A 23,052-nucleotide genomic window follows, 5' to 3' on the forward strand; every position below is an offset into this window, starting at 1 on the left:
ACTTTTTCATCTGTGCTTTCTCTGAGACATGGCTCCAGCTTGCAGCACCTTGCAGACTTGTAGATTTTGGAACATTTGTTCCCAGAGGAGCCTTAGCCTGTTATAACAGATAGATTCAATGAAAATATAATTTACCCAGCTTGAACAGATATCCTCAAAGTCACTTCAAACTGTGCATCTTCTTTTTCTTACAAGTGAGCAGTGACAAAGTGATAGTGGAATATCATATTAAAACAGAGAGTTTCATTAGCAGTAGTTCCATAAAACCAAAAACTAACCTGTGCATCTTCATATGTATATCTTCCTGGGTCTTTGACATTTTGGCTTGTTTTCTCATAGCTGTGGGAATCCAGGTTAATGGCACTTTGGGCCCCAGGAGCTAGAAACTCTTGCCAGATTTCTTCCACTCTCGTGGTCACATCCTGTAAAGGTCGTTTCTTGAGATCTTGGACAGCCAACCAAAACCTGTACTAGGCAAAATTAAAAGAGCAGAAAAGAGAAAAACATAGAAATCTAGGTAAGATTTTGGGAATAAGCCTAGGCAGAGTCCTAAAACAGATATAGAACCTAATCCTGCATCTATTAGAATTCACAGAAGACTCTCCATGTTAGCATGATTTCAAGGGGAAGGGGTGATGTATTTTACACCAACCCCTTATATTTTGGCTAACATCAGGACACTGACTTTAAGAAGAGATACATTCTTATTCAAACTGCCCCTGCAGAAGTGTCAGATTAGGCAGGCAAACAGGAAACTTCCAGAGCTATGCAGCTGGAGGAGAGGAGAAGGCTCTGCCTCCCACAGCCCTGCGGCAATGTGCTGGTCATTCCTGCCTGCAGGATTGGTCATCCACAGGGGACGTAAAATGAAGAACAAACTTAACATTCATATCATTTCCAGTGTGAAGTTGTAGCAATGCCACTTAGAGTTGGTTGTTTTTTTTTTCACTTGTAAACTGACCAGCATTCAGATGGATGCCATAAGAAAAGACGACTCTTGTCATGCCATACTCCAATTTAACAGTGGTATTTCTTTGATTAGGCTATGCTTACAGACTAAAGTAAGTTCATAAACACTGAGAAGATAATCCCTTTGATAGCTAAGGACATAATCCATATGTTGATCTGTGAAAACAAAGACCACAGAATATTTTGCAAGAGTGACATGCATGTCTTTTGTCTTTTATCCTAGGAAAAAGAAAATACATTTTGTTGGTGATGCTGGTTTTATTTATTGCTGAAAGAGATATGCTCTTTCAGGTGATTAATTCAGAAGATGCATGGTGCCCAGTAGCGTTTTGTTTTGGTCAACTCTATCTTCCAGCAAGAAGGTATCCCTGAAGGTTATCTGCCCTGAGTACCTGGGCCCTGCAACCTGGTTGAGCAAGCACAATAGGGCTCTGCAGGGAGTGCTGAGGGCTACGGGGCAAACAGGTACTGAAGGCACCTTTGCAGCCACCTGCAACAGCCAGCTCTTTCCTACCCCCTGGCAAAGGTGCCCATTGTCCAGGGCGACAAGGAGGGCAGGGTTCACCCTGGCTGTCCCTGCCCTGCTCTTATGCACTCCCTCAGCTGGGCAGACTGTGCAGAGGGGACAGGGATTGGCTGGGTCACTGCTTGTTCAGGGCATCTACAAAAGCTGCACTTGGAAAATCCTGTGTGTTCCTTATAAACCAGTAGAACTGTAACTGAAGTCCTGATTTCTCACCCTGAATGATTCAGTGGTTTCAGTGCTGCCACTAAGGTAAATATTCCTCCAGGGTGGAAGGAGGACTATAGAGTCTGTCCCAAACAAAAATCCTGATGGCAGTGAGGGTGGACAGCAGCCTGATGACTCCTGTGCTGTTCCTGACCCTCGCTTCCTTAATGGCTGCAGGCAGTACCTAAACACCCTGGAATCAGTGGTGTTATTGCAAGCAAATGAGGCTGCTACTCCATTTAGCCTGGTATCCTACCTGCAACAGAGGCAAACAGTCAATTTGGGGAGAAAATGACATCCACATGACATGCAAGGCCAGGCTAAATCCTCCTTGCCTGTCTGCTGCTTCTTCCCGACCATCAGGGGGCCTCATGCCACAGCCCTGACTCACCCAAGCCATCAGACGAAACTCCTTCATATGGTTTTCCCATTTCCTTGGCAGGCTCAGTAAAAAAGACTGAGGTACACTCCAACATTACATCAGTACCTATAGAGTCACATACGTGTGGTTCTAACAAAGTGACATTTGATTTTATAAACTGAAATAGAGTATCTGGGGTTGGTGGAGGAATGTGCATGGTTGGTGCTTTTCCATCTTTGAGAGTTTAAGTGCACCTGATATCCTGCCTTGTCATTTGAGCAGTGACACCCCCACTTATCGCATGCATTCAGAGAGCGAAGGGTGGCACTCACAGCGCAGTAATCTGATGCCATATGTGGCTTCCGTTATTTGAAAATACTTTATCATTCCATTTCAGATGTAATAGGAACATGTGAATGCAGAAAAGGCATAGGGAGAAAAGATGCTAATCATTCCAGAGTAGCTGGGACACTTCAGACAAACACTTGGCTAGAGAGAACCTTTTCTTCTGGCTTATCTTCTGCCCCTGGAGCTGGGGAGGCGGGCTGGGAAAGCACGCTTGTGAGGGAACTGGGATCACTGTGAAGTGACAGCTTGCCAGAACAGGAGCACCATCCATTTTAATAACCATTTGGCTCAATCTGAAAACCAACCAACCAGACCAACCTGACAGTAAAAAGAACAAGCTCTTTTTACTGCAAGCAATTGTGAATTCATGGCCAAGGCTGGATGTCCTCTTCAAGGCAAAGGGGAGTTTTGTCTTGGTAAAGATTTCAAAGCTATTCACTATAGCTAGCATCTGAAAATCAACATCAAAGAGGGGTACCCAGCCCCACAGCTTCAATTCCAAGGCAAATTCTCTGCCACAAGGAAGAGCCAACACATAAGCAGGGCTTCCTGTAGGATTTATAGCATTTGCAACAGTGAAGCAGGTATTTCTACTTAGGAGAGGAGCTGACATACAATGACCGTGCTGGAAATTCTGCTCAGTTATAAAGTGCAAATGCACTCCCTGAATCACTCCTGCAATTTCTGAAGCACAAGCCCAGCCGCAAGTTCACAAGGAGTCAGTTGAAAATCCTGCATTGCCCCCTCTCTTTCTGCAGGAGACAGATGTCCAGCAGACACCTTTGCACAGGGCAGGGGAGAAGGGAGATCTCCCTGTGTGTCCTCTCCACAGGTGCACTTTAAACAGAGCAGAACTGGCACAGGGACTGTCTGCACAGAGGGAACAGCAGCATTGATCACAGGTTCTTTGTCCTTTATAAAACAGCATGTAAGGACTGGAGAAGGCTGATAATATGGTGTCCTAAAGTGTTGTCAGTGGCAAAAACCATTTCAGCCTCATCCAGCTTGTAATTAAACTGCTGTCACTGGCAGAAGATATCCCACAATGGCATGCATTTGTCCTCCACAGCTCCCCCAAGGCACAGAGAGCTCCTGGACCTCAGCGTGTGCGCTCTGCCTCCCTGCAGGGCACTGCAGCCGTGCTTGGTCACTGCTGTTCAAAGACAGCGAAAAAGCTGCTGGGGAAAGACAGGGTGAGTAGCGGGGGAGCGGTCTCTTCTGTGGTACACTGTAAAACAAAAATTAATTTTAAATCCTGATCAGAAGGCAAAATATGGATGACTCCAGAAACTGAAAAACAACAGTCAAGATAAGGGCAGTGTGGTATCCCTGTCTTGGGGGTGGACACAATACCCCTAGCTTGACAGCAAATTTAAGTGACTGACTATCTGAGGTCGGAATCCAAGCACACGTCTCTCCTTGCCTCTGTAACTCCATGCCAGTATCCCACGCCCCAGCAGCCTCACATCTCTAACCATTCACAAACCTTCTTCCATTCACCAAGAACTAACTTTGAACATCTCAGCCAGGAAATTAATGAAGCAAAATGATAAAAATCAAAATGCATTTCAGACAGGGCCAATATTCACATCTTTGTATTGTTTAATGGTCAGATCTTTGGCGTGGTGAGCTTGGCATGGCCAAGACCAACAAAAATCTGTCCTTGGTGAGCAAGCTGGGGGCAGGCAGATGCTGCAAAGCTGTACGCTGGGGCACTGGGGACCTGTCAAGGACACCTCAGTGCCGGTGGAAAGGGGGCAAGCATCCCGCAGGCCTCCCCCTCACCGCCCTTCCTCCCCTCCCCTCCTCTCCCACGCGGTGCACGCCGGCGTCCACGGTGCAAGTCCCTTCTGCTGAAAGTCCTTTGGGTGCTGTGGGGCAGGAAAGCCCTTTTGTCTCTGCCGCGGGGCAGCGCCCGCCGGCCGTGCGCAGCGCCCGCCGAGCGGCCCTGCCCGGGCCCGCTGAGGGGCCCCTGCACCATCCCGGCACTGGCCGCACCCCGCTTAGCCCTAAGGCGCGGGCACTGCATCGGAACTGCTGGGGGAACGTTCTTTATTTAGAGAACACGGGGCTTTGGGCGGCTCGGTGTGTTTACTGCATATATGACCTCTCCTCACTGCCCGAACTTCTCCTTTCCTGGTGAAAACTGGGGGGGAAAAAACCTGGCAACAAGTTTCAACCATCAGGAGTCATGTAGGATATAAACACTTCCTGCAGGTAAAACTCCTTTCCCGCGATCTCCATGTTCAACATATGCTCACAAGCAATAAGGCCCGGGGCACCTGCATCCATGCACTGCCAGCTCCACAGTGCATTCCCACAAATGTCACGTGTTTCCCACTGAGGTCTATAAACAGGTGTGCAGCCTCCTTTCCCTTCGGGTGAAATCCCCATGTCCCATATTTCCACTTTGCTGTTTCCAGCTGACACTCTTTAAAGTTAGGAGGGAAAAAAATTCAATCCACCAGCTAAATGAACATCTCAGCAATCTCAAGATGTCTCAGAAGGTTCCCAGGTCATAAAAAATGTGTAATAACTCTCTGATGCCCATTCTTTTCTTATCCTTTCTTATTTATTTTGTTTTAATTTTAATTTATCAGCTGTATTTTGGGTACTCCAAAAATCACCCGAGTCAAAACAAATTGCAGATGAAAGATAACAACAGAGAGGAGAAAGAAAACAGAGCAAGAAAGAGTTAAAATAAAAACAGAGAGAAATATAACCAACTCACTGGCTTTCCTGCTTCCACATAAATAATGGACAGCCAATAAATAAGTAAGTTACAGGGCTCAGCGGAGCCCAGGAGACTGGTGGACAAGATCCTGCAAGTTTATCAGAACACAGACACACAGCTGGAAGGTGATCTGGGAGGTCATCGAGTCTAGTCTGCTGCTATCTCTGGCAGTGCCTCACCCAAGACCCCACGGGGACCAATTTTCCTCAGCTAGGAAGAGATGGAAATACCCCACCACCATCAGCCCTGTGATTTGGGACCTGAGCCACAAGGTATAAGAGCAGAATTTGGTCCCCTTGCTGTATTACTAAATTACATTCATTTCAAGGCATTCTCGAGCACACACTTAACAAAATCTTTTCTAGTGCTACCATGAATTTCTAGGTTTTCCAGCAGTCAATTTCTCAGATCTGCCTTAAATTCAACATAGGGGCCCTATAGGGCTCCCACCAGCGTTAATCCTAAGGATACTCCCAAGATCTTACTGACACTCCCAAGAGATAGCACATCCCTGCTACAACAGTTCCAAGATGTCTGGGTAGTTACTGGAAGAGAGTCCTAACAAGATTAACTTTTGTTAATCTGAATGTTACTTTTCTAGCAAGGTGCTAAGTGCTGTGTTCTCAGAAAATTTCTTACACCTTTCCAGGGCTTGGGTGGGATGTATCTCACTGTAGCTGTCTGCCATGGACTCATTTCAATCAGTCTCTCCAAGTTTATGATAACAAGAGACGAGTGCTTTCTAGTGTAATTTAGCTGCTTTTAGTTTTGTTTCCACTTAAAGCTGAAACAAATCCTTCTCAGGTGATTCACTGACTCCTCTCTCCAGAAGGATACTTGATAAAAAGAAAGCATGGGCTTCTGAGCTATCAGCTTAGGTGAGGCAGATCCCAACTTTGCTGTTGAGTGTAACTTAGATTTTGCTTACATGTGTAAGCATCCAGCAGTTGCTTTTTTTAATGGTACATACTCCAAGTGAGAATTAAGGAGCTTTCTCTGCCTCACCTGAACCCTTCTTCTCTCTAGCATTACTGCTAATAATTCACTCTGTTCCAGTTTTCTACATTAATATTTCTGCCTTTGCATCCTTTTATTTAAAGCTTTAAGAAGGCTTGATAATGTATCCAATATGAGATAATAATACCACATAAGCCAATACCATCATGATGATACCATAAGAATGATAGCAAAGTTCCCATACTAAGAGTGATGCCAATGTCTTCCACAAAGGAAGCAGGATTTAACCTGTCTGTGCCAGCCCACTGATTTTGTCACCTCCCTTCACTACATCTCAAAATCAAAGAGAATGTGCATCAGCAGGAGGAGCAGCTACGACTGACCAAGGAAGGTACAAGTTTGCCTCCTCATAATCAAACTTTCTCCATTTGTTTGAGTATGATGAACATGGGGGAAGGACACTAGTCATAAAACCTGCTGGATTTCATTAGCACAACTCCAGATTAATTTCAGAACACTAATTTGAAGAGTATTTTAATACAGTATATTAATTTTGCACTTCACTACAATTTAATTGCAAATGAATGTTGCAGCACATAACTGCAGTAAGCATATGCAAGTTCAGTACCTGTTTAGCAATAAAATTTCAAGCTCATTTGTGTAATTAGTAACACTCCCTTGTTTTCTTACAGGTTATCTTTCAGATTTTTCAAAACAATAAAGTGCATTGAGTTTTCACTGTTTTGCTGCTGGCATGCTTTCTGTACTTCTCCTTACCCAGGGAAACCTGATAAATAGGATGGTAAGTTCCAATGTCATTAAAAATCACTTTCTGGGGAATTCCTCTTTCAGATCTTGCAGGCTAGTCAACTGCACAACACTGACAATTGTTCACATGCTTTAGTAATGTATTTTATTTTCTAAATGAAATAGCATGAAAAACCATAACTAAAAAAGGCTGTGCAGTCAGGTTCATATCTACTGTAAAAAGAGAACATCAAGCCTGCTCACTACGACCAAAGGCCAAAGCCGGACTGACTGTGTCATCCCTGACAGCAGATTTCCTCAGCCCAAGAGCAGGCACAGTTCTGCCAGCGAGCCTGCAAGCTTCTCTGGCCTTCCCTACAAATGCTTACTCAGCCTTCTGGAACACGACTGCCACAAAAAACCCCACAAGAACCTGTCCCTTTACCCATCCTCATGCTGAGACATAACCACAGCACCACAACAGCACCTCTGTAGTGTTATTCAGTAAAAAAGTGGGGTTTACTGGCTCTCAGCCTGATGAAGGACCATGTGCGTATCTACATAATGTTTCATAATAGAAGTTTTGACTTGTTCACAACTTGAGAAGTCAGATACTCAGAATCCCCACACAGAGAGTCCTGTTAAGGTGAGACAAGCTGTTGGATAGTCAGCACATGCCAAAATTAAAAGTAGTTGTTGGAAACCTGACTGCAACTAAGAACTGCCAAGTTCTTAGCCACATCACGTCCATACTATTTTCTTCACACAAGCCCTGCCGCACAGACACACACAATATAGAAATCCTATATATTGTTAGGGGGCTCAGGAGTGATGTGCTGCATCTCATCACATCATGCAAGTCTGCAAGCCCTTGCATGCAGAAGATACCTGACAACACTGGCTCTGGTAAAACACTGCTTCTGAGACTACTCACATAGGTCTAGTACAGGCGTATGTAGCAGCGCTATGGGTCAAACCCTGCCATTCTCATCTTTATTCAAATGGGTGTTTTTAGCAGTTCAAGACACACCAAATACTGCATTTCACCTATGCAAGAGTGTAGGACCAGGCCCATTCATTTAATCAAGTCAGAAAAGGTTTCACCTGAGGTTTTCTGAGCTGAATTCTGATTCCAAGAAACGAAGGAACTGGTCTCGTCCTACTGGGTCCTTCAGCACCTCATCCATGGAGAAACCCCATCTTTTCACACGCTGCTGACTAGGTTCTTTGCTGTTTGGAGAGAGAAGGGGAAAAACAGATGGAATGTGCATCTCTGCCTGCTGTCCGAGCAGCTGCTGCTGTTTCTGCTAAGTGAAGGGAGGAAGATTATTAGATGAGATGTTGTTTCTTCTCACGATTTTTCAGAAATACAAGTTAGCAAATAACAAAGAAACCTATAAAGACCAGGATCATCATTAAAGCAACTGGAGGAGTTTAAATCATTACATCATTTGACGCTTTAAAGGACACTATTTGGGCACTACATACACGGTGAAATAAGAGAGAATTATATGATTTTCAGAGCAATTTCTGGTAGGTTTCATTTGGAAGAACAGCATACCATGCCTAAACGATTATTCATTAAGCACTTCTTGCACATCTCCTCAAATGTACCTTAGGATTTCTTATGCATCACAGCAGAAATTTCCCAGCAATGTTCCCTGGGTCACTGGTGAGCTCCAGAGCATTTCCTTGGGTCCCACACAGTACTGCCTGGTCACTTGGAACTGGCTTTGGATTTTCAGATCCACATTTGCATTAGAAAAGCAGCTCCACCAAGAAGCAATGCAGGCAAAGTATCTAAAATGATTACTGGTTTGTAGTCTTTCGTTTTTTAGTGCCTCTGATTTTTGCATGCCTAAGTCTCAGAAGACTAAAAAGCATCTTCCTCCTACTCTCCATGATAATCAGACTTTTATTTTGTGTCTCAGCTGGGATACTGAGATGCAGAGGTACCCAAATTCACCAGCAACCTTTCTCCTTAATTATTTCTTAACACAGCCCAACTTACATAAGCTGTTGTTTGAACTGCCAGACATGTTGCAGAGATGCCTATGGGCAGAGGAGGTGCCTGGGAATCACAACGAGGATCCTATGAGACAGCCTGCATCAGAGCGTAATCTGGGTTCACAAAGTGCTTGAAAGCTTCTGGTGTGATGGCGTCATACTATGAGACAACCATTAGAGCACAGCCCAGCTGCTCACATTTGTGACAGCAGAGCCATTGTTAACAGTACATATCTATTAAACTATGTGTCTCGTCATGTCCACAGCGATTCCTAATCATGGAGCCTTAGGGGACAGTGGCGATCTGTGCTGAAGACAAATAAGCCAAAGGGGTAAATAAAATGCCTGCTTTCATTTTCTCTTGGTGTAAAGGCTAAGCAAAATTGATAGGCATGTCCTCACTCGAGGAGCAGCACACTCGGGATGGCTTCTCCTGCGCTCCCTCAGGAGCCAGCAGTGCTGCAGACAAAGGTGCAGATCCAGCCTGTTACGTGAACCAGCCTGGACGTCGGACACAAAAGCCATGCTTGTGCAGAGCCATGCACAATCTAAGCTCAGGGAATTTCCTGCTGAATCCAGAGATCTGTACCTGCTCTTCTTGCAGCTTCACAATGTTGTGACACACACACAAAAAAGGCCAAAGTGCTGTCTAAAACGGAATGCTTTCCGTGGCATTTCCTGAGTCCTGATTGCCATGGAGGATGAACTCTAGTGCCACGGGGCTGCCCATACTCAGCAGCCAGCCTTGCCACTGGCAGTGAGAGCTCTTTGTTTTCCTGCACAAGGCCTCTGCCCTCCTAACTGAGGAAACAGCTTTGCAGGCAACACAAGGGGATCTTGGGGATCATTTAATTATTCATGCAAGTTGCAACTAGATGCAGATGCAGTTAGATTTTTTACAACAGAGAATAAAATGGAAAACCATAGCTGTTTGTTTTTCCATCTTCTCATGCTACAGCTTTCTCTTTTTCATCTGCAGGAAAATCACCTTCCTTAACTCTGAAATCATAGCAGAAGCCAAGCATTTATTTTAAATTCCTATAAGGCTGTGACATCAGGTTAATTGTATTCTTCAGGGACACAGACATCTTTTCTGGGATTTGCAGCTACGTCAACAGATGCAGAAATAATGGATGCCTGGATTACCTTGTGGGTGAGGGTTTCTACAAAGCAGTATTTTGCAAGGGCTGTATCTGGTACTAGTCCTACTAGGGAGGATGGAGAAAATGAGAGAAATTAGCTAAGAAAAAAACAACAAATACTAAAATTATGGGAAGAGGGGCAGAGGTTAGGAAAATAATGGATTTCTGTAGATGAAAACAACTTTCACATCCCAAACTACTTGGTTTTTAAATGGGGAAAAATCTTGTCCTTTTCCTGGAACGCTGATTCCCTATGAATCAGTTTTCTTAGGCCAATAACATCTCTAAATTATTATTCAAGAACACACAGAATTAGATTTGGCATTCTCTTATTAAAGATTTGCTGAAGCGAACTCCAAATTCAGATTTGGTGCCAAATGGCAGCAACTAAACACTGGAGAAGTTGCTGAGTCCTTGCAGTTGCTGGCCACAGGATGTGATTGAGTAGTGAAGGTAATGTGGGGCATGGGAGTGCCATTGAAATTTGCTGAGGGAGCTGTTAGGCATAGTGGCAGGCAGGACAATTTGAGCCCCTTTAGGAGGATTATGGATAGACTGTGAGGGCAAGAGACACAGACACAGGGAGACTTCCCTTGCACCAGCATCGCTGGGGCAAAACATCATCTCTGTTGCAGTGTTCTGCTTGTTTGTTTTTTTAGAAACTCTCTGAGGTGCAAGGCATTGAATATCCTACAGACTTTTCCTCCCTTTTCCCATCTATTTGACATCATAGAGATGTCAAATAGATGGGAAAAGGGAGGAAAAGAGACAAGCCAGCTTGTTCACCAACAGATGAGGCCCAAACTCACTCTATCAACCCATTACAATTCTGACCTGCCAAGTCTCACACATCACACCCGAGCTACACTCTTCTGGCTCCTGTGCCAAACTCACTCTGCACAGCAGTAATGGCCACCGCTTATAACTCATCCCATTTTCCAGCAGCATCTTTCATGGGATTCCATGGTAGGAGCAGGGCTGGAGCATTGCAGCTGGGAAGAGCAGGCTCCCAAGAGTCAAGTAAGATGTGCTGGAACAAGTTTGCCTTAGCAGTATCCTACAGCTTTAGGCTCCTAGACCTGAGTCTGGGCATGTGTTTGATAGGTATGTGAACATCCATTACCTGAGTTAGAGAGTCACATACATCAAGCCATATGGAAGTGGAAGGGCTGAATAATTCTTAGATACCAGTGATAAACTTTAGCTAAGTTCTTGAATCTTGTAGTACAGACATACAACTTTCTTTTCAAACAGGACAGTGTGAAGAGCATACAAACAAAATGCCAAGACAACTCTCACATTAGTTAAAACCACCAATTAATTTTTACCTCATTTCAATGTCCCACAGTGCTGCATCATCACTTATCCAGGGATTGGAAGGCTCAGCAGGAGTTATAAAGGGGTCATATTCCACATACTGCTCTGTGTAGGCTATTAAACTGACAGGGAAAAAAAAAAAGGGAAAAAAAGAATAAAGAAAGGGTTTGAATGCTTAGTCACATGTCAGAAAAGTACAGCTCTTCTTTTTATCCTGTTGGTTTTTTTTTTAATGGAAGTTTTTTGTTTTGTTTTTGTGTGTGCTTCTTTTTATTTATAGGGATTAGTCAGTTTCTCAACAGTCACAGGAGACCCTTTTCCCAGGGATGATGCATGCAAGAATTTCTCTGCAAACAGTCACCAGCTCACTGCAGTATTTTCCTCAACAGCAGCATTTTTCTCAAGTTTCTGTCTGTTGAGATGCCCTCAAAAAACCTGATGAAGCAACAACTGGATTGCTATGGCAGGACTTCCCCCAGAGAGCCATGGGAAGAGTATGAAGTATGTGTCATCCTGCTCATTTGCTGCATGTTACTATTTACTCTCATCCTTTTCATTTTTGCAAACTTTTGCACCCACATACATTTATGCACTATGAGAAACTCACCTAAACAGGGTCAAGGGCTGCAGCTAAGAATATGCTTAAATCTTTGGAGGATCATAGCCCTAAACATCAAAGCTTTGCCTATAGATAATTTTTTAGTTATGTTGGAATAGTATTTAGTCTAACAGCACTCTTGTAAAATACTTCAACAGTAATAATTAACTTAGAGAACAGTAAATAATATGCATGTTGGAAAAACTCCTGGCCTTTACACTGGCTTGCTTCATGGTGAGTCAGTTAAGGCATATAGCCTCTCATCCTCACTAGGATGAGAATCAAAGAGCTTTCTGGGGAAAGGACTGTGCCTGCTTGCATAAATGATTCAGGAATTCCACTGGGGTTGGGGCTAGGGGCGCATTTTTACAAAAGAAAGACAGCAAATATGAAATAAATCAAAATACATTTCTTCTAGTCTATATTGGAAATACTCTAAGGCACTTTATTTTTTTGCCTACGTCTGCCAAGTAATTAACTAAGTTAATTATGTCTCATCATACTAAACACCCAATGTACTTGCACTGTGATTGTCCATGCTAAACTTTACCTCTGGTCCTCCATATCTCAAAAAGGCAGGCAAATGAAAAGACCCTGTGAAACAAAGGGTCATAAAAGGCAGAAAGTTTCCCTGAACTGCTCTATAGTAATTATTTCTTTTTGTTTGTCCTAGCTCTTATCATGAGGCATTAAAATCATACACTTTTGTAACCACAGCAGGTTCCCATTGCCCCTTAGGGCACTCGGGGCTGTCTCATCTCATTTCATTAATTACATTTCATGACTGCTGTGGGTCAAGGGTTAGAGGAGGGAGCAGCGTCCAATTTCACAGAGCAGCAGCAGTCCCTCAGACATCAATGAAAGAGAGGGTTGGTTAAAAAAGAAAAGAAAGCCAAAAAGGATCAATCAGGAGATATCTGCTGTGAAACCTCAATTGCTCCTAATAAAATACTAAGAAGGCATCAGAGGTGCTAATACAAGTACCAGCAAAAAGGAAAGGGAGAAAAAACAAAAATGAAACAAGGGGAGATTTTTAAGCACATTTTGCTGATTCAGTATAATGGCACCAGTAGAATCATTGTCTCATGGTATAAAGCAGGCTACAGGCAGGGACTGCTAAGGAAAAGCATTTTTGTCAAAATGCAAACCTGGTCTTTTGGGTGATAAACTGAATACCCAGTAGAAGACGTGGTAGGAACAGTTGACTGAAGGGTGCAGAGCTTGCCTTGAGAATCCAGCTCTCTCTCAATCAAGGGGGCCTGCTGAGCCTTCACAGGAACTTTGATGAGAAGCTGAAAAGATAGCTTTTCATCAGATTTTCGTCTAGGGAACTGAGATTGCTTCTGGTAGGAAGATGCTCACTTTTCCCCAGCCATTTCGGTGATGCCGTGTCTAATGAAATAGTACTAACACTGCACAATGAAGTCAGGGAAAACAATAGGTAGAATATATTGACAGTTTTGCTCAACAGTTCTCAAAGCTCAGTGGTTAAAACTGACAGTGCACAGGTCCCAAGTGGGGAGAAAGGATGTGGAAGAAAGACAGTTTCCAAGGTGTGTGGAGCAGCTGAGGGATGCCTGTTCCCACAGTTGGTAAAGATCTACTCCTGGAAGCAGAACAGGGAGGAAGGGAAAGAAAATCTTTAGCAGCGAGCATTTATCTCACAGAAGCTGCAGATATCCTTTGGAGACCCTTCCTCTTCTGACAGACAAGAGCTATCCCAAGAATAGCGTGAATTAATATAAAATAAATACCATTGATCTATGGTATTTATTTTATGGTATAAAATAAATACCATTGAAACAATTTATATCTTATTTCTGTAACTTGTTTGCCCTAGTGCTTCCTGATTTATTTGCTCCTTGTTACTTCCCTCATCCTCTCTGAAAGTGCCTTTGTGCTATACTGAAAAATTGGCAGTCAGGCTTGACTGTTGAAGGGAGTGTGCCAAAAAGTCATCTCCTGTACCCTGATCTGCCCGTCACCTAAACTGCCCGAGAGCAGGGTCCAGCCTGAAAATGGACATGATAATAACAGCATCTCCTTACACAGCAACCTTGTTCCTAGTGCTAGTAATCAGTGTTTTCATGGGGTTTTCAAGGCTGCACAGGATTTTTTCCAGGCAATTGTGCAAGTCAGGTCATCCATGTTCATTCCTCCTCACCAGCCACTGGACCTATCAGCTCTTCTGCTTCCCTCCTACCTGCTCTGCAATGCTCCACATCCAGGCTGCACATCCCACCACTCTCCACATCAAGTCCTGGGACTCTCAAATCAATATTGCCAATATTCAAATCAATATTCAAAGTCATCACATGTCCAAACACCTCCTCACAAGAAATAAAGATCACAACCATGATTTTCATTCTTTATAATTATTAATAATTATTTAGAAATATAAGTTTCTTCACACAGAGGGTGTCTGGGCTCTGGAACAGCCTCCCCAGGGAAGCAGTCCTGGCACTAATCCTGCCAGAGCTCAAGAAGTGTTTGGTCAATGCTCTCTGGCACATGGTGTGATTCTTGGGCTCCCTCTCCTGTGCAGGGCCAGGGGTTGGACTTGATGATCCTGGTGGACCCCTCCAACTCAGCTTATTCTGTCATTGTGTAATTTGACTGTTCTCATTTTATTTGCTTTTCTCCTGTTATTATTTTGCACAGGTTTTGATAGCAACATTTTTTTTCTCCAACTTGAGAGCAATTAAAAAAGAAAAAAAAAAGAAACCCCTTTCAAACCAGGAAAATTACTGTCTCAATATATTAAGGTCATTGTAAATAACATTCAGTACAATAACTTTTTTTTTTTTTAAAGTACAAGTATATGTTCTTAATTGAAAAGATCCAAAAGCCCAAAACATAAATATAAATGGGCTCATTTTAATCATACAATGTATTGCATGCAGGATTTCAGGGAGCCTCTAAATATTTTCTCTTTAATTGGACACATTTTCATTTTAATTGCTAAACTTGATGAGCCAATAAGAACTTACATTGAGCCTCTCACCATTTAATTTAGCTGGTTTAGTACATGCATGCTAACTACAGGTGCAGGCACTGCAAAGCACATTTCATGGGGTATTCCCGTTTTGCTTTGCTGAAATAAAAACTCCTCTATTATTTCTCTAGAAGGAACCAGCCCTTATCCTATCCTTCATTTCAACACAGTTTTGCTTTAAAAGTGGTATCACTGAAGAGCATGGCTATCCCTACCTTCATCTCAGTGACTATCCTGCAAATGTGCATAACTTACAAGTACCTAAGAAAATGCGTTGTCATACTCAATTAAATTTGAGCTTGTTCTTCACCTATTCATACTTTTCTACCAAAACTAAATACTCTGCAAGTCAAATTGTGCCTTGATTTACTTCTTAGAAATCTACTCCTTAAAACACTGCCTTGAACAGTCCAGGTACAACCCCAGTACTTCTCTAAGGGTTTCATATACATGTAAGTGGGAGCAGGAACTGGTCCTACAACCCCAGTATGAACAGAGATGTGAACACCATGTGCAACAAATGCAAACAAGCTCCTTTCCCAGGGCTGTGCCAGACTAACAAGAGATAAGCACGGAGAGTTCAGCCAAAAAGGGAAAAAAGGCTATTGAGACAGGAATTACTTTTCTAAAAATAAACCACAGGGTAGTGAAGGGGTAGGAAACAAGTCATACAAGGGTTTTTTCTTTTGTTAATGCTTCTTTTCTTTTGCAGTATTACAGGTCCTCACTTCTCACCTATTTTTGCTCAGTGGCAGAAGAGTGAGTACAGAAGTGTCAGCAGCCAGCAGACAGGCAGCAAGGTCTGGTCAAGGAGGGGAAAGGATTGATGCACAGAAAGGAGTAAAGCCTTTGCACTTTGCTGCCTGCTCTGTTTCTAGAAATGCCAAACTGGAGATGAGGAAAGAATAGGAAATCATCAAAATGGGGACACTCACCTTTCTGCTACTTTGGACATCTTTAAACAATGTCTCTCTATCTGCATGTTCAGAAAAGTTATCTGAGGAGAGAGATGACAAGGATATTAACAATTTATGAGTTCTGCAGCATGCACTGACAATATCCCAACACACTATTGATTTCTCCTTCCAAACAGCTTGAAAGTAACTCAGAAGGAAATGGGACCCTTCCCTAGGTATCAGAAACTTATTAACTGCTTCCAATAGCAGGCTCCATTGCCAAAGGCAAAGCCCCAGGGGAAGCTTAAGAAGACATAACTGAAAGTAGAAAAGACACATACATGGGGCCAAGGCTCCTAGACTACTCAGGGTACAATATGATCTGCTTTTTCCAAACACACTCTGCTCTCCCATTCCTCTTACTGACTGGCATCACAAGACCAGTAACATTTTACAGCACACTTTCATTCTGCTATGAACCAGTTCTTTAACCTATTATAAAAAAGCTCAAGAAATGTAGCATCCAGGTTTAGTTCAGAAGACCACCCAAAAACTGGTTGCTGCATTAGTAAAATGCTGATCCAGTGATTCCTGTTTGTCTTTCAATGAGGGCTGCTTATTGCAGCAAAGTAATTTTGAGGGAGAGCTCTTCGTGCCAGTTCAAGGACATGTGAGTTGGCTGGTCATTCCTTGGCATGATTGTCCAAATAACTCTTTCCTAGTTTCCTAAAAGCTCTGACCGTGCAGTCTAACAGTCTAAACTATGCCTTTCCTCACCACTCATCCCCAGCCTGTGCCCAGCTACACTGGCCTTTGTCACTGGCCACTTTACAGACATCCTCAATGAACTGGAATTATTGCCTTATTGTCTCTGGTCCACAGAAAATAAAAGTAGTTTCAAAGGTCAGTGTTACTCATAATACATATCACCATACAACCGCAGTGCTCAATGAATACTTACTAATACTTTACATAAGTGAGAATCAAGGATAAGTATGCGAGGATCATGGGCAGGTAAAGCATACAATTGGTTTTGCTGGTATCTCAGTAACTTTCTAGGCTTTTTTTTCTGGGAGCAGTTCTCAGAAGAGTTGCCATGCAGCCACCTACTTACCTGCTTCCGGAAATCCTCTTTTGTTGTTTTGCGCACCGGTTGGGAGGGCAGGTGAACGGGGCTTTGGGGCTGAGACTCCTCTGTAACCCCATACACTGACTGGGAGGAACCAAGGAACAAACCAAAGGATTACAGCATTTTTCTGTTACGCAATGAGGAGCAGTGCAGTATGCAAAGCAGTAAGGTATCAAGCCAACAATTTCCTACTGTTTATACCCACACAGGTAAATAATTATTCAGCCCTGAGCAAAATTTACAGATCAGACCATTCTTGCTGATGCCTGTACTTAGAAGGCCTGTAGGTTAAGAGGAGAGTTTGTTTTAAATGTTTAAATGATAATTTTTAGGAACTCTGAAGGCTGTGTGCACTACACTTGCAGGATGAACACTGGGAGGGAACCAAGTGGCAAAAGAAAATACTAGAACCTAATTCTATGCCGTTGTCTTTCACTTGATTTAATTTCTTGATGTACAACTACATATTGAAGAAAGTGCTTAACCAGGTCAAGTCAAGGGGTCACATGAACTTCTCTAAACAAAAACCTGCAGACTGATCTGTAGCCATTCATTTTCAGGACAGACACCTGCACTGAAAGTAATACCATTTGCCCTTTTATTTAGTGCTTTTGCTTTTCAGTAAAACTTCTAATAGACATGTGAATAGCTCTGCTGCAGTTTAACTACTTTTGGAAGTTCAGGAGTCCAGTGTTCTGTCCAAAAACATAACAAGAGATAAGATAAAAAGAAACAGCCTGAAGATGTGCCAAGGGAGGCTAAGATATTAGGAAAAAAATCTTCTCTGAAATGGTTATCAAGCAGTGGAACAAGGCTGCCCAGAGAAGTTGCTGAGCCACCATCCTTGAAACTATTTAAAAGACAGGAACATGGTTTAGTGAAGGTTTAGTTTGGTTAGGTCAAGGTTTTGAGTCACTGATCTTAATGGTTTTCTTCAATCTAATTGATTCTATGAATTCATACACAAAGAAGAGCTCAAACTTGCTGGAAGTGAAAGACACCCAAGTTGCTAATGATCCAGCCTTTAAAATGATTAAGGCAGGTAAACATCTCATTATCTGTGACCAGATAATTTCTTAAAAAGGGACCTAGGTATTTTTGCCAATTTGTTTTAATTTTATGGGACTGCAGAGCCATCAGACATTTGGGACACAGAGATCCTCAATGCCCTCCTCAGCTCCACTCATCACCCATCAAGTCAGTACAACTTTGCTGGTAAAGCTGAAATAATAAATTCACCAAGGAGAACAAAACAGAACTTGTACTAACAAACCACTTTTTTTTTTTGCTCCTCCTGGGTAAGTCTCATATACAGTAAGTGTCAAGTATGACTTACATTAAAAGAAAACAAAAACAGTGAACCAACCAACTCCAAACAAGCAAAAACCAAAACCAGGAACTCAAACTGACCTTTTTCACTTTTTGTGGGTTTTTCATACGGCGACACTTTCTAATGTCCATTTCTGTGGTGTTCACACAGCCTGGCTGAAAAGCGATGGTAATTGTGTTATTCCTCTGTTAAGAATCTTCATCCTACCTTACCTTTATAAAGTATATTATTAGATCTTGTCCAAAACTCTTTCTTGAGGTTTGTGTCCCATAAATTACTCTTGCTAAATAAGAGACTGCATATACCCAAGGATGCCATGTCAGAATTCAATCCACTTACTCTTAACTTTGGCACCAAAAGGAAATACCTAACAGGGGGGAGCTTTTTGCTAAGAAGTCTGAGACAAACTGAGTAAGCTGCTTTTCTTTCATAAGCCCAGTAAATAATTTTCCAAAGTTCATACTTTTCACATATTTCCAAACCAACAGTTCCATAGGTACAGAAGTTCAGAATGTCTCAAATAATCTTGCAGACACTTGGTGCATTTTGAACAAGTCACCATGAGGAAAATCCATGTGGTGACTGTAAGGACAATGTTTTTGTGCATAAAACATTTACTAGTAATAAAACTTTTCCTGTCAAAACCTGGAAAGTCTCTTAATTCAAAAATAGCCTTACCACAGGCCTGTGCACATCCCAGAATGCTCTTTCCTGGCTGTCTAAAATCTTTCTTTCTGTTTTATCCTTTTTCCTGTCAATTCTGAAAACAAAAGCATACGTGAGTATGAGTCAATGTACAAGTCATGCTTTCTTCTTTGATATAATTCCTAGCTGTGGTTCTTAACCCCAAGACAAAAAATTTCAGAAATCCACTTTTTTTGTACAGTGATGTCACACTTGCACGGGCACACGCCATGAACAAAATAACACTGATGTTTACTCCAACATGGGTCAAAAGAGATTTTCCTATTAATGTGGAAAAATTTAACAGCTGTTTTTCATCAGGTGAGGAAAACTCTTCCTGGTACCCTGTTCCAGTACTCTGATTTGACAGGCTGGGAATGTTTGTAGTTTTGTCTGTGTAAGGATATAAGGATACCCACCAGGACCTGTTTGCTCCAGGTGAGGCTCCTGGCTGATGCTGAACTGAGGTCCCCATCAGGAGACCCCACTGCACCTAAATGCCCCATCATCAACACTCAATGAATACAGATTACAAAGAAGCATCTATCCCAGACATTCCCAGAAGCAACAGCATGGGCAGAACTTGTGGCCACTCCTCCTCCGAGCTTTCAACTCAAAGACTGTCTTTGTCTCTGTGCCCCCATGCTGGCCAAGGGTGAGCTTGCTGCATGGCCCCTACAAACCAGCACCCACCCCAGAGAGACGTGACTGGGCTGGTACAACAGGAACTCTGTAATTCCAGCCCTGATGCCTTCACTTCCAGAGCAGGACTGAGTAAAGCTTTGCGTCCCTGTGCTGGGTTCCCACTTTGCTGCCACCAGGAAAATCAAAGCAGTGAGGAAAAAAATCCCAGGCCAGCTGTGATTTCTGACCACCAGGTTCTCTCCCATCTGTTTTTGTTTTCGAGGGGCAGTGACCCCTGCCTAAGTCTATGCTAGAAATGTACCAAGAGGATAGCAATCAGGGGAGAAAAACTGAAGTTTATGAGCAGCCCTCCCCAGAAAAAGACCAAATTCTCCACATCACTAGCTGATTTCCCCCTTGGAAGGCAAAGATGGGAAACAAGCTCTGGCACAAGCTCTGTCCCCACACAAAGCCAGAGCAGCTGCTTTACTGCACTAAGGACACCCAGCCCAAAACTGCTTTTCAGAGTGAGTCCTTTACACCTGGCCAAAGGGGAAGGTGAAGCCTATTCCAATCTTACACCACACAGCACACACAGACTGAAGGGACTCTTTGGAGGCTTCATGAATTCTCTCAATCAACATTTCATGCTCAACACAGATTGTCAGCTCCTATCTTCAGACTTACTGATAACTCAGTATTTCACATTTTAAACTATGAAGACCCAAAGCAGCTAGATGCTCTATGGCTGCAGTTTTTGAAGCAATGTGGGTATAGCAATGGGAATCCTGTGTGCAAACAAAAATGTGGAAAACAAAGCAAACTTGGTAAGCAGGAGGAATGTTTTCAGGTATTTTTTTTCCCTCCCTTTTCTAGTTAACTTAAACTTTTAGTTAACTGTGAATTACTATGTGAATTCTATCCCTGCCTTTCTGGAAACCTGAAGACTGAACCATCACATGAACTGTGAACCAAGAATCTGAAACTCTCCAGCAAAAAAAGTTGATAGTGGCGAGTTCATGCTCATCCTTCAAAGAAAACCGTATGAAGAAAAGATGAATAACTAACAGTGATCAAATGAGTCTGATATTCACATTTCTTTCTTAGGTGATAATTATATGTTTTAGACAGAATGCAGACTTTTGTTTTGACTTACACTTTTTTTTTTTAATCTTGGCAATAGCCTTTAAGTAACTGAAAGTACAATTGCTATCCTAAGTTCTAATTTTCTCTTCCAAATGGAACACTGCTATTCTGGTTGGGAAAAAATCCTTTAATTACCCTGCAGTTTAAAAGATAATTACCATATATTTAAATGGTACATAATTGCAATGTTATTAAGCAAAGAATTTATCAAAATTCCAAAGGGTTAATCAAAGATAGAGACATATACCTCACAGAGACACCTTCAAGAAATTATATTCCTTAACTTTTTAGCATCTAATACTGAAACTGCAAATTCTTTCCAATGGAACCATTTTGGTACTTGTGTTCTCATGTGTCATCTTCACCAAGCTTTCCATTTTATTAATGACAATGGCATGCACAAAATGGACACTCAGAGTTTTAGGTATTAGTTTGTAGACAATCATACACAAACCCTAGACCATATCCATTTACTAGCAGTAATGAAAACACACTCAAAATATAGACGCCTCACACTGCTTTCACAAGGGAAGATGAGAAGAAATACCTGTTGTAAATACCACCCTTATAATCACATGGAAGTGACAGTATTTTTAGACTCAGAAATACTCTGCAAGCATAGAGTAACACAGACAGATGACAAAATTCTGTTCTTTCCATTCATACAAAACAAAAATACTCCACAAATGTAGAAGCACAATGGGCTTGGTCCCATGGTGAATACAGGCTTAGGAGCTCCAGACCAGTGTTTCCATGTACAGATAATTAAACCCATCTTTCAGTTTCTGGCACAGACCTTCAAAATTGGCTCTCTACTGTTTCTAGTCTGCCAGTGATTAAAATTCACCAACACCTTCTGAGCTTAGTCACAGTAAAGATTTTGACAAAGAAGTTTTATCTGTTCAGAATCCCCTTCCCTTCACAGCTCTAAACACTGGTGCAATTCAGTGCTCCAGGATTACTCACTTCACTTGGGCCTCTGCTTGCATGAAGATGAATTCCCACTTTCTTGCAAATGCTCTCTGAAGTCTTGCTAAGTTTTCCTGTCAAAAGATCAAAATAGTAAGAACAACTAATTTCTGTAATTATAACAATTGCTTGAGAATACATTTAGCATGGTGGGTATTATTTTATTCCTTTTTTTTTTTTTTAACTGCGCAACTAAAGACATGAAAGTCAGTGTTGGTTTCAGGTGAACTACAGTGCAGGCAAAGCAAGGCTGTAACACATCTTTTTGGGCTGCAACCCAAAGGGCCCTGCCAGGCATAAGTAATGGAGTGTGATGAAGACAGCTTGAGCTCTAGTATGAAAAAAATTATGGACTTGTTCCCAAAAGATAACACTGAGAAGCTTTGTGAAGCTGATGACTTTAATTTCTGATAGCAGATGGCTGCCAGCTGCACGTTTCCTTCTCATCCTCACTTCCCCTCCTCTCTGCACTGTTCTCTTCTCTTCAGGCTTTTGTGAAGGTGCAAAGCCTGAGCGTCCCCTGCTTTGCTCAGTCCTGGTCGCTGCTGAGAGCATTATGCAGCTGCACAGCACTGAAGGCTGGGGATTGCCAGGATGATTCACAAAAGGAAATAGCTTGTTTGTCTGAACAATGAACACAGTTACTGCAAAGAATGGCTCCAGATGCAGTTTTGCTCTACACCTGAAGTAACAGCTCTGGTCCAGACCCATTCCAGAGAGCGTAGCGATCTGAACATTTGGATATGGATGTGGCTTCATCACAGCTTGAGGTTAAACTTAGAACATGCCTGGAATTTCAGGCTTAAATTGCACCCTGAAGTTACATACCCATACCCCCCCCAAGAAAGCAGGCCTGAGAGCCAATTAACAGGACATTCTTCTCCATTACAGCTGATTTAACTGCTTCAAATTTACACTGAAAACAAACACTTGTAGTTCTACTCTTGTTCTCCTTATACTTAGCACCTTTATTTTGAGAAACATTTTTCAGGCACACACATTTCAATGCAAGAAATCTTCCTACTAGTTACTTTAAACTCTTATATAACACAAGGCATAAAGCTTGGCCCTGTTACCACCAAGTCCATGTAACAGTTTCAGTCTGTACATATGGAGGAAAAAAGTTAAACAAATGATTTACAGCTGTACTGAAGAATGATGATTTCCTTAACTGTGGCTACAAAGAACAACAACTTGTAATTATCTTAACACAAATTTTTGTGGCTATTTATTTCATTATTTTTATTTTTTTTTAAATTATGTTCACATGTGCCCTGTGAAGTAAATATGCTGAAGCAAATGAAACATCACCAACGGAAGCTATATTTGAATTGTGCTTATGTTTAACCAATTATTAAAAAACCTGAAT

General features: G+C 42.3%; 1 protein-coding gene across 2 annotated transcripts in view; it reads right to left on the bottom strand.

Annotated features, from left to right (window-relative positions):
- The window catches only part of RGS6 (regulator of G protein signaling 6), a 258,325-nt gene that overhangs the window by 38,539 nt on the left and 196,734 nt on the right, over nucleotides 1-23,052 (bottom strand). For both annotated transcript variants that reach the window (XM_041401156.1, XM_041401146.1), the window contains exons 8-15: nucleotides 21,681-21,757; nucleotides 18,939-19,020; nucleotides 18,341-18,415; nucleotides 16,916-17,014; nucleotides 15,841-15,902; nucleotides 11,324-11,434; nucleotides 7,951-8,076; nucleotides 279-465 (exon numbers count right to left, since the gene is read on the bottom strand). In XM_041401156.1, the coding sequence (XP_041257090.1) occupies nucleotides 279-465; nucleotides 7,951-8,076; nucleotides 11,324-11,434; nucleotides 15,841-15,902; nucleotides 16,916-17,014; nucleotides 18,341-18,415; nucleotides 18,939-19,020; nucleotides 21,681-21,757 (819 nt within the window). The remainder of the gene's footprint in view (nucleotides 1-278; nucleotides 466-7,950; nucleotides 8,077-11,323; nucleotides 11,435-15,840; nucleotides 15,903-16,915; nucleotides 17,015-18,340; nucleotides 18,416-18,938; nucleotides 19,021-21,680; nucleotides 21,758-23,052) is intronic.

This window comes from Onychostruthus taczanowskii, unplaced genomic scaffold (assembly GCF_017590055.1).
Source record: "Onychostruthus taczanowskii isolate IOZ18803 unplaced genomic scaffold, ASM1759005v1 scaffold1, whole genome shotgun sequence".
Classification (NCBI taxonomy): domain Eukaryota; kingdom Metazoa; phylum Chordata; class Aves; order Passeriformes; family Passeridae; genus Onychostruthus; species Onychostruthus taczanowskii.